The following is a 12,510-nucleotide window of genomic DNA, read 5'->3' as shown; positions in this document are numbered from 1 at the left end:
GAAAAGGACAGAGAGCTTCTGTGTGAGCAACACCAACTTTAAAAGGACCTGGCACCCCTGACCTCTGCAGTTGTTTACAGATGCTGGGTCTTAAAGAGAGAGTAACAATTTGGGTCAGATTGGTGTAGCACAGATATGGAATGCAATACACTTTTTGGGGGGGTTACTCAGGACGACTTCAAAGAAGGCCCTGTCTGGTTCAAAAAGGATTGTAGTTGAACGGTTGTTTTACTTTGCTTAATCTGCTGATTTGGATTCTACTTTAAATTTTTCTAGCAATGTCATTAATACCTTGTGGATTTTGACTGCTATAAGAAAACGTAGCTTTTTTGTATTTAATAATAAACCTGCATAATGGTGTTTCAAGTCAATAAATTATTTAAGCTTTAATCACCTTTCATAGAGTACTTCCGGTGTATTATGTAATTTGATAGGCCAGAGCTGAGTGGTGACTAAAACATTTACCTAAAATCTTTCAGAGGGGAGCAGAGAGTAAGAAAAGCCGAGACTGTCTGGTACAGAGTCTTTTGCAGGTCAGCTTCCCTTTGTACTGTTATGGATTAGGGTCAACAGGCAAGTCCCTAGCATTTCTGTGTACTTGGAAATGTTCTGCTCATCCAGAAGATCCTTATATTAACGGTTTCCTGCAGTCATGTCCCTCTTGATTTTTAGAGTAGCAGCATGTTGATGAAAGATTCTCTGCTACCTCCTAGCTGGCCTGTCACAGATGCTGCCGGCCAGGGCAGTCCTGGTGGCTGCATTCCCTTTTTTTCTTCTCCATATCTTGCCTTATGCAATGTCAGAGAGAAGCAGTGTAAATTATTGAAATTGAAAGTATTCTGGTTAAACAAAGGAAAAGACCTGTTGGACAGCTGTGAACTGCAGGTGAAAAAGAAAAATGTGTTTGGCACTCTCTGGTTGATTGCGTAGGGATAAAGCAGAAGTTTTGGTACCATGCTCAAGCCAATCCTGACAGCTTGCTACTACTAGAAAGCCATTCTTGCCCTGTTGGGGTGCCTCATTTGTTGTCCTGACTGACCATTCGAACCTGTAGTAAGCACGTTATCTTACCCAGCCAAAACTGCATAGCTTTCTGCAGATTAGTGCTGATTACCCAGTGGTCAGACAAGTTCCAGGGAAAGTGCAGCACTGGGGCTTCTGGAAGGTGTTAAACCTCTTCAGCTGTAACATCACTCTTAATCTAGGAAGGGAAAATCTACCTTCCTTCACTCCTATTTTCAGTGCTCCTCCCTGATGGTGCAGTGCTAACCTCCCAGCCTGGCACAAGCCTCTGACTATGATTCTTGCATATTTGGAGAGGATAACCTGTTTGAATAGCTTAGCTCAGCTCATCCTAGGGCCTTGAGTAGGATTATCAGTAAAGCATTTAGGTGTGTGAATTTGAGCTCTTGGAGTCAAGCTTTGTTTCACAGCTGAAGATGAAAGCAAACTTAGGTTTGTATATGTTATTCCTCACCAAAATTGGAAAATTTTGCACTGGTTCATGTTGAGATTTGTGACATATTATGTAATACTGTTTTTAAAACTGGAGATACCTGCTGGGTTTGGAACTTTGTTGCAGAAGTAGTGCTGCTCTGGGCAGTGAGGTTCTGAGCAGTCTTCAGGGAGCCAGACAGTTCTTCAATCCATAAAATAATCTATGTTTACCATTAGCACAAGCAGCCTTAAGTGTGAACTGGAGCTAAGCACGACTTCCAAAATTTCTGTCTGGTCTGATACGTTAGTAATGTTTAATTTTTTTTTTTTTTTTTAACTTGTTCTAGTAAGTACTACTAGAAACCTGTTTGTCTGGAGATGCGTCTGTTCTCAGCACTGCCTCACATCAATTTTGAAATGGAAGGTTGCCCAAATAATTGGAGTTGTCCTTTTTTGGTTTTCTTCATGTGTGAAGATTATCTGAGGAACACTTGTACATCACCATGCTTGAGGATCCCTTCCAGCAACATACTTTAGCTTTGCAGGAAAGGTGGTGTGAGAGAGAACAGAACAAGTACCGAAAACTTACTGGTCTGCCAAAAAGTCTTGGGAATAAGAGGTTATCCAGAGTGAAACCTTTCTCTTGCTGTTCTCCCAGCTCCCAGCTACACAAATGTACTAAATAGACATACAAAATGAGTGATAAACTGTATTTCAAATTTGGTTTTTTGTGGTAATGTTGAGTTAAAATTCTTTTAATACTTGCAGTATATAACTTCCTCATGAGGAGAAGAAGAGGAACAGATCTCTCTATGGTGACTAGTGATAGGAGCCAAGCAAATGGCATAAAGTTGTGTTAAAGGAGTTTTAGATTAGATGTTAGAAAAAGGTTATTCACCCAGAGGGTGGCTGGGCTCCCCAGAACAGGCTCTCCAGGGCAGTGGTTAAAGCACTAAGCCTGACAGAATTCAAGAAGCGGTTGGACAACACTCTCAGCCACATGGTGTGACTCTTGGGCAGGGCCAGGAGTTGAACTTGATGATCCTTGTTGGTCCCTTCCAACTCAGCATATTCTGTGATATATTCTATGCTTTCCTTGCCTAAACTTCCCTTCATACAGTTCTTCCATGGTAATCATCCTGATGATCAGTTAAATTTTACTTTTTTTTTCAGTTTTTAGGGGTTAAAGGTCAGTAGAAAACACTACTGATACTCTGGGGTCTTCCCTCCCCCCCTTTTCTTTTTCTTTGGTTCTGTTTTAACATTTAAAATTTAAACATCTTGATTTATATTGTGTGGTAATTTCTATAGGCCTCTCTGGCTTCTCAGCTGTCTCTTCCTGGCTATGAAAGGCTGTTAATTACATTTTTAGGCCTACAAATAAAGCAGACAAAATTTCTAAACAAAACCCCCCAAAACTTACCAGTAAACTTTGCCCATTTTTTTGTGCAATAAAATTATATTCCTGGTTTGATTCAGGACAAGACCTTTCCATAGACTTAGCATTCAAGAGTAGAATTGCAGTAATTCAGAGGAAGAGCCTTGCCAGCATTTGGTCCTGGTTGTATTTTCTTGATGGTTGTTTTTCAAGGCTGTGACTGACCTTGCAGCCAGAAGCCTCTGTCTGTAGTTGATGCACACAGTGGATATGTTAGCAACGGCAAAGTTTACTCTACCAAAGGAAGAGAAGCTTTTTTCAAGTGATACAAGAGATACAGATCCTATGGCTCTGCTACTTTTGGGCATTCCATGTGCTGGCAGAGCAGCAGCACGTGACAGGTTGTGTTCTTAAGTGGCTGTGCTGCCTTGGGTATAATAAATTGCTTAATAGAATGGCTTTGTGCTCTCATGGTGTGAGTGGAAAAGCACGTAACAGCACAGAGACAGCAGACAGCTTTCAGCTTGCAGATCCCTTACATGATGCTTTGCAAAGGATGGTTCTGTGAGAGGCCCTTCTAGTGGCGGTCACATCACCTGGCTGCAGGTGTCAGCAGGTAAGCTGCTTGCATATTGGAAGGGAAGTGGCTGCTTTCCTTTATGATTCATCTTTACCCATTTAAAATTTCTGTGTGAGAGGCAAAGTCTCTGGAAGTGTGGGACTGTTTTTCTTGTCTAGAAAGGAAGTCTGTGCAGCTATAGATGTCTGCATTAAGTGAGCTGAATCCCAGTGCCAGTGTCTTTCCCCAGAAAGTATCAGGAGATATACTGGGGTTTGATCTGGTGCTAGAGTGGGGCACAGGAACAGTTCTCTCCAGTGTCACTTGGAGATCAGGACCTAATTGAACCGTGTGCTGTCCTTGAATAACATTTAAATTTTTCTTGGCATCACCTTTGAGCTCACATACTGTGACTGCACAAATTGTGTGCATCTGCAATGTTCTTTCATTCTGCTTTCAACTCTTTGCAGGGAACTGACACTTTTCTGGAGCAAGCTGCAGAGAAGAATAGATCCTTCTTTAGACTCCTTTTTGGAGAGATGTCGTCAGTTTGGCATCATTGCGAAGACGCTACAGCATCTATTTTTCTTGATAAGAGTCATACAATCTGAAGTAAGTAAGATACAGTCCTGAGTCTTTGGACACAGCCAGAGCTGTTTATGTGAATTTATTATTTTCTTAATATTTCTATTGTACTGAAAATAATATAGCTTATTTCATTATTCATACTTTCTGATTAAGTGCCTAATAACATACTAATAAAAATCTGTGGAAAGTGCCTGCCGTTGTAGTTTTGTGTTAGCTTGATCCCATGAAGTGACCTTCAGTCAATGTGGAGGAGTAGGTTTGTTGCTTTGGAAGTACAATATGATGGGATTTTGCAAAGAAAGCATAGCTGTGTTTTAATCTGCTGCTTGTTCAGAAGCAATGCACATGAGAATTTTCCACATCATCTCTAAGAGATGGAGACTTGACTGGACTGTCTCCTATTTTTGTATTCTAAGAAAATGCCTCTTTCTCAAAATGTGTGATACAATCACATCTGGATTTCTATCTTCTATTCTGAAGCCTGTCTTTAGAAAATCACAGAAAGGTGCAAAAGATGTTTGACTGCAGTTTTTATACTCATCATCTCTGTTTAAGGACTAATGAAAAGACTTCAGTTGGTCCCAGCATGGTCCTTGTGAGCAGAGCTCCAGGATAGCTTGGCCTCCCCTGGCTGGTTGTTCAGTGGGGTGTCTCTGTTTGCCTTCAATGGCTGCACTGACTCGTGCAATTGGTTGTGTGGAAATTTCCTGTTTCTGGTTGCTATATGCAAGTTAATTTGTTGAGGGCAGTTAGGAATGAAAATTAATCAGGCACACTTTATTGGAGGAAAAAGAAGCTAGCTGACAGCAACAGGATTTTAACTTCTAGTAGCAGTACAATATAGATGATAGACCTTAAATTAGATGTGGGATTTTTCCTTAGGTATGTCCCCCTTCTCATAGGTTTTTTAATACTTCTTCCTGAAAAACAGTCTATGGTTAGTCATAGGTTAGAATTAGCCTCATGAACTTCAGTCATGAACGTTCCAATTAACAGTGCCCTTTCCAGTTTGATTATCCCTTTGCATTTTGACATGGTCATGAGTTTATTCAGCGTTAAGATGGATTATGGATAAAACACACAAGATTCCTTTTTTTCAATTATATTTTTCTCCATTTTTTTTTGCCTGGGAGTCTCTTACACTGGCTGGAGTTAACACTCTGACCCAAGTGACTTACCAATTGTAATTTGACAAGAGCAGGGCACGGGCCAGAGCCCTGGTTAATAGTCAGAGTAGGAACAGAAGAATTGTCCTCTTGACAAATCACAGAGTCCAGAACTCTATTCCGCCAAGGACTGCAGAGAGACATGTTTGGTCCTAGTTTCTCTAGAGTTGGCCCATTTATAATTTTAAGACATGCATGAATGTGTATTTTATCTGTAAATCATAATATATTGGTTACTATATATTACCAAGGTTTTTCTGTGTTTCCTGCTAAACCATACTAAAATTTCTTCTGAAGAAATATGTTCTAAAACTTACTGAATTAAAGAAGCATGGCATGATATCCAGTGGGTGTGAATGCTGAGTATAAAAGCTTGGTAATTCTGTTAACTTGTTCACAGTTGTTTTGGATCATTACAGTCCGGGCTGGTGCAGGTGTAGTAGTGGTAGCCACATGTCAGTTTTCTAAGTTATTCATAAGTATCTTCACTGTTACTTATCTTTACTGATAATGGCTAAGTAGTTCATGCATTCAGATTCTTTATGCTGAAAAATACACTTTTGGAACAAGGTAACCTTCAATTTTGTCCATGTAGAATTTGGAATATATCTCTACTTTAATTAGCATGTGATTAATATAGGCATCCTCCCAATACTGCTGAGCAGCACCTCAGAGTTGCACAGACTCCTCAGAAAGTGTTTGGAAGTGAAATGACAGGTTCATCAGAAATCATTTCTGCTATGGTACCGCTTATGCTGTTGAAGGTTATTTTGTTTCAAGGTGTGAATTTACGTAAATTTCCTTATTACACAATGCTTAATATTCTGAATTAATATCCCATGTGGATGCTGTAGGAAGAATGCATATGGAAGATTTACACTATACTCTTCTAGAGATCTGGCTTACTTATGGTTGAGAGTCACTCAGTTAAGAGAGAGAGGAGTTAGAAAAATGTTTTGCGATGCCTCATGCCTAAACTAGTTTGCATGACTCCTCCTGGTTTGATTCACACTAAGTGTGCTGTGGTTCCCATGGCATGAAAAGCAGAAGAGGTTCCTCTTGTAAGATAAACTACAGCTCCCTAGAGGGTGGTCTGTGACTTGGGCACTTAATGCTCAGGAACCTGAATGCATTTGAAATGGGGTGTAGTCTGTTGGATGCTCTTGCTGCATGTTTGGTTTTTTTCCTACAAATAATGTTTTTATCAAAGAGAAGTAATATTTGTTTTGTGACTATTTTTTTTGTTGTTTTCCTGTTTTCTTTAAACAGGCAGAGGAAGCGGGACTCGCTGTGTCTGTTCTGTTATGTGTGAGGGCCCTTCAGATCAGATCCAACGGAAGTGATGAAATGAAAACATCGGTGTGTAAAACAATTGCATGCCTTTTACCAGAAGACCTGGAAGTTAGAAGAGCCTGTCAGCTAACAGAATTCTTACTTGAGCCAACTTTGAGTGGATTTAATGCATTGGAAGAGCTCTATATGCAGCCAGACCAAAAATTTGATGAAGAAAATGCACTAGTTCCAAATTCACTTCGCTGTGAACTGCTGTTAGCTTTGAAAGCATATTGGCCCTTTGATCCTGAATTTTGGGACTGGAAGACTTTAAAGCGACATTGTCTGAAACTGTTAGGGAAGGTAGCTTCTGATTCTGAGGATGATGCAGGTTGTCATATGTCGCTCAATGAAACCGACATGTTAGAAACTTTCTTCAGTGACTATGATGAGACAAAAGAACACAAATACTATGATGGGAAAGACACAATGAACCACCCTAAGGAAAAAGCAAGAGTAAAAAAACCAATTGGTTCTTCAGAAAGATACCAGAGATGGCTTCAATACAAATTTTTTTGTGTGCTCTGCAAACGGGAGTGTATAGAGGCCAGAATACTACATCATTCTAAGATGCACATGGAAGATGGTATTTATACATGTCCAGTTTGCACAAAAAAGTTCAAGAGAAAGGAATTTTTCGTACCACATGTAATGGAGCATGTTAAAATGCCACCTAGTAGAACACACAGACCTAAAAAGAAAATAATTCTGAAAAAAGAAAGATCACCACAAAAGGCAACAGGTTCCAGCAGCCCACCCCCAGCGTTTCCAGAAAGGTCACACCAGCCACAACTCCCTGAAAGCTTTGATGATGACACACAGGAATATGTTACATTCAGCCAACTGGAAAATTGCCAGCTTCAAGACAGAGACATCTATCCATGTCCTGGGACAGATTGTTCTAGGGTATTTAAACAGTTTAAGTACTTAAGTGTACATCTGAAAGCTGAACATCAAAACAATGATGAGAATGCAAAACACTACTTGGATATGAAAAACAGGAGGGAGAAGTGTGCTTTTTGCCGCCGGCACTTCATGACATCCTTCCACTTGAGGGAGCATGAGCGCGTGCACTGTGGGCCTCAGCCTTACATGTGTGTGTCCATGGACTGTTATGCTAGGTTTGGGTCAGTTAATGAGCTTCTCAATCACAAACAAACACACGATGATCTTCGGTATAAATGTGAGCTAAATGGCTGTAATATTGTTTTCAGTGACTTAGGGCAGCTTTACCATCATGAGGCACAGCACTTCAGAGATGCATCATACACCTGCAACTATTTTGGTTGCAAAAAGTTCTATTATTCAAAAACTGAATTTCAGAATCACCTTGCAGCCCATGATATCCAAGTGTCAAATGGGGAAGGGAAGCAAATGCTGAACCTTGAGGGGTCGGTGTCAGAAGACAAATCCAGTTATCTTCCAGAATCTCAGCTCCTTGAGCAATCTGAAAATTCCAATCTGAATGATAGCTTGGATCCCTCAGGGTCTCAGGAAATTCCACAGATGAAGGAAGAATCTCTCTCTGACAGTGAAGATCTAAACAGTGAAAGTAATTGCAGCCTGCATTGTGGGGAGCACAGGGCAGATGCTGCAGTAAGCCAAGGTCAGACATCTCCTCGGCTGCTTGGAACAGTGGCTCACAACCAGTCAGTTGCAGATTTTGTCGTGTCCCAGGAGCGAATCTTCCATCCAGCAGACGTGAAACAACAGTGTTCTGATGTGGCAGTTTGCTTTGATGAGAAAAACCTTTCCTGTGGTTTTGAAGGCTGCTGTTCCACTCACAAAAATTCCAGAAGTATGCAAAAACATCTTCAAAGGGCCCATCCATACAACTTTAAAGGTAAAAGAAATATGGAAATGAAAACTAAATACTTTCTCGATCTGTTGAGTGATGCTCAGGACAGTAAATCCCCTACAGACATGAGTACAGAGTTAGGTCATAATTCCGATACAAATGCTAACTCTCCAGAAAGCGTGTTTTGTGCTGTAGATGCTAAAGAAAGCAGTGGCCTGAGGGAGGAAACTTGTCCTTCTTCCCCAGAAACATCTTTTTATGACAATTCTAAAGAACCAAATATTGAAGATAACATGTTGGAACTAATGTTAGGCTTGAAACATCTAAGCTTAAAAAATGCTAACATTCAGAATTCTTCAAGACAGAAACCTTTTCTGGGCTATTCATCTAGGGATGCCAAGTGCCCTGAGTCAGTTGATGAAACTACCTCAAAATTTCAGCTTCAAGAGCAACAAGATAATTTACCCAGCCAGTACCTTACTCAACTGGCAGCTAAACCATTTTTCTGTGAATGTCAAGGATGTACATTTGAGTTTGTGACCAGAGAAGCTCTCTTAATGCATTATGTTAAAAAGCATAACTATTCAAAGGAAATGGTTCTTCAGCTAAATATGTTCCAGCATCGGTATTCACCATTTAAGTGTCATATTTGCCAAAGATCATTCACAAGAAAAACACATCTTCGAATTCACTATAGAAACAAACATCAAATTGGCTGTGAGAGGGTGGCTCACAAGGTGTGTCCTAGTGAAAAATTTGATGTAGGTTTATATACAGAGGACATGCGTAAGAATAGCACTGCTCCGGTGCCTGCCTGTGTGAACAGCGTTGGGTTCCCTGGACATTCGGACTCTGAACAGCTGTGTCACCCAAAAAAGGATGACTGTTGTTCTGAGACCGATTTGGAGTCCAATGAAGAGACAGACAATGATGTAACAAGAAAAACATCTAACATAACTTCTCTGGACAGTCATAGGGAGGAACTGGAAGCAAGACAGGGAAGAGGAAGCAAAAGAACAGTTGCAAAAGGAAATTTATGTTACATATTGCATAAGTACCACAAACCATTTCATTGTATACATAAAAGCTGCAACTCAGCATTTACAAATCAGAAAGGTTTGATTCGCCATTACAGAACTGTTCACCAGTATAATAAGGAACAGCTCTGCTTAGAAAAAGACAAAGCAAGAACGAAAAGGGAACTTGTCAAATGTAAAAAAATATTTGCATGCAAACACAAAGAGTGTGGTAAGCGTTTTCTGTGTTCTAAAGCTCTTGCTAAGCATTGTAGTGACTTCCACAATGAAATTTTAGAGGATCAAAAACTGCTTTCTGAAGCTGAGTCTGTCAGATTTGCTTGTAACCAAGCCCACTGCCCTGCTGTATTTTATACATTTAATAAGCTTAAACAACATCTAATAGAAGAACATGCCAATAAAGAAAAAATAAACAAAGATTTTGAAATTCATTGTGACCTTAATGGCTGCAATCGAATTTTCACGAATTACAGTCACTATTCTCAACATGTATATTTCAGACACAGTGAATATTATGGTAGTCTCTTTGGAAATCAGAAAGAGGAAGAAGATAATGAAGATAAAGATAAAAATGAGCAAAATTACTTGAAAGGCAGCTTTGATGCAAGCAAGCAGAATGAGAAGCAATTAAAAGAAAAAGCTAAAAGAATTAGCAGGAGTAGAGAAAAGCATTTGCTGAATTTCAAAACAAAAGAGGAAGCCCTACAAATGTGCAAAGAGAAGTCTAACCAGACACAGTACCCCTGCATGGTCCAGGGGTGCCTGTCTGTTGTAAAACTGGAAAGCAGCATAGTGAGGCATTATAAGCGCACACATCAGATGACCAACGTGTACATTGAGCAGCACATTCAGAAACTTGTTCTTTGTGTTAAATGTGGCATCATGATTGAAAAGCAGTCTTGCTCTGACACAGCTTCAGACTTGGATAAAAAAGGTGTGGAAGTTAACAAGGATAAGTCAGCTAATTCTGAGCCTGTGCAGGAAAGTGACAAACCCCTCGTTCCAAACCCTGCTAGTGATCCTCCAGATGTGACTAATGAAGACCAAAAACAGTGTCCACCAAGTAGTGTGAATTTTGATGCCAGTGTCTTTGCATATTCAGGCACTTTAAAATATAATCACAGTTCAAATAACACCTGTTCTGAAGAGCCTAACATCAGGGAGACAACTGTGTCTAAAACTGAAGATTTTGCTGAAAGCAGTGAAAGAGAGAATAGATCTTGTTTCTCCAGTTTACAATTAGAGTTGCCAAGAGAAAAAGACACAGAAGGATGTCAACATAGTGCAGTTAATGAGAATGCAAAAAGAAATGTACTTTGTGCTACAAAAGACAAATTTCAAAAGCCTCCTGTGTCCAAACCATTTGATTTAAAGACATATAAACCAATGGGATTCGAGTCTTCATTTTTAAAATTTATTCAGGAAAGTGAGGGAAAAGATGACGATGATGATGATGATTGTGATGAAATAGTAGAATGGGAGGCTCCTGAGCAGTTGCCAGTAGGTGAAATGTTGCAAAAAGAGGGAGACAGTCAAGGGGATACTCCAGTAAACAACTTTGTAAGTGATGAAAATGCAATCATAACCCCAAATAATCGTGGGCAGCTAACAGAGATCCAGCCCTTGCTGTCAGAGTCCTCATCTGCCCCTTCTTTAGAAAATCTGAGGGCAATCTTGGACAAGGCCTTAACGGACTGTGGAGACCTTGCCTTAAAACAGTTGCATTACTTAAGACCAGTAGTTGTTCTTGAAAGATCCAAGTTTTCCACACCTCTCATAGATTTATTTCCAACAAAAAAGGCAGATGAGCTGTGTGTAGGAAGTACATAAGTAGCTTTGCATAGAGCAGATAGCCTCCACTACTGCTATATGGGGAGAACTTCAAATTAGAACAGTAATTGTTACAGTACACACTTTTTAGGTTAGTTTTGACTGTTTAATTCCATGAATGTATAATATCTGTCAAAAGTAATGGCCAAGTTAATTTAGCTCCCCATTTTTTTCAATGAACAATGCTGATTTTGGTGCTATTTAACACATCAGAATACTGGGGGCTTCCTCTTGAAGAGTAAGTGTGCATGATTGTATATGGAACAAGTACTGGGGTACCAGGGTTTGGGGGGTGATGGAGTTACTACTTGACTTGAATGTGCACCCCAGGGTGCTTTGTGTAACATATTGTACACTACAGCATCTTATATTTTTTGAGTTATGAGTTTCAATAAATTACAGTTTTTCACCCATTTGTTTACTGTACAGTAAATCTTTAATGTGCTTTACTTGTAATTGAGTTTGGGACCCTTCTGAGTGCATTGGACAATGTTGCTTAAGTTTTATGCATTTGGAGATAATTTATCAGAGTGATGGAATAGATACAGAAAAGTAAAGTATTACATTTTATTTTACAGCATTCTCTGTGCTTTATTCAGACTTGAAAAAACTATAATTAGCACAGGCAGAAAGCACTTACGCATGAGAAAGTCCTTGTTCCTTTAAAGGCCAAGGGTGCTTTTTGAGACTGTCTGGCACCACCGAGTAGGTGACAAGTGTTGCCAGACTTCCAAGCAGGTCGTGTCACATGAAAGTACCAGTACACATTTAGGGTTCCCTGGTTAGTGTTTTTTGACAATGAATGAAACCTAGCTGGAAGATTCACCTGAAGAGTTAGCTAATATTTTAAGCTCTGTTTCTTGTTCTGTATTGTGTTTCTTGCCACACATGGCTACATCACAAGGCCCAGAATTTCTGTCCCCTATAGGGGCTATTTTCCCATCTCCATGGGGATTCTAATGAGCAAGCAGCAATCACAGCTTTTTATTGATTGAGGGCTTGGGTGGTGTTGGGGATTCTGGGTTTTTATACTGTAATCTGAGAAGCAGCAGTGGAAAGGAAATGTAAAAAAAACTTTGGGAAGTATTTAAAACAGAGCATGAGTATTGGCTGGGTGCAGGAATGATGGCAGCTGTCAAACTGTCTAGTGAACTGTGGTATGACCAAAACTAGGCAGAAATGGCATCTTTGTACTACATTTAGGAAAAGAAAGTTATTTGGGCATCCTTAAAATAAAAAGGTAAAAATCATACACCAAGCAAGAAAAGTGTAGCTTAGTTGCTTAGCCTTTCATGTAACTTCCTCTCTTTAAGCTATAAGCTTCTTGTAATTAAATATGGTGCATCAATCTCACAAAGTTCTAAAAATGGAAGTAAGTTGTGTCA

General features: G+C 39.8%; 1 protein-coding gene across 4 annotated transcripts in view; it reads left to right on the top strand.

The window, feature by feature from the left end:
* Positions 1–11,538, top strand: part of RLF (RLF zinc finger) — a 58,437-nt gene extending 46,899 nt beyond the window's left edge. For all 4 annotated transcript variants that reach the window (XM_085081389.1, XM_085081390.1, XM_085081391.1 and 1 more), the window contains 2 exons: positions 3,845–3,986; positions 6,398–11,538. In XM_085081389.1, the coding sequence (XP_084937515.1) occupies positions 3,845–3,986; positions 6,398–11,125 (4,870 nt within the window). In that variant the 3' untranslated portion in view covers positions 11,126–11,538. The remainder of the gene's footprint in view (positions 1–3,844; positions 3,987–6,397) is intronic.
* Positions 11,539–12,510: the final 972 nt, after the last annotated feature.

Source organism: Lichenostomus cassidix, chromosome 23, assembly GCF_008360975.1.
Source record: "Lichenostomus cassidix isolate B80296 chromosome 23, HeHo_3.0, whole genome shotgun sequence".
In the NCBI taxonomy this organism is placed as follows: Eukaryota; Metazoa; Chordata; class Aves; order Passeriformes; family Meliphagidae; genus Lichenostomus; species Lichenostomus cassidix.
Note: the sequence above shows the minus strand (reverse complement) of the source record. Positions and strands in the feature narration are given on the sequence as shown.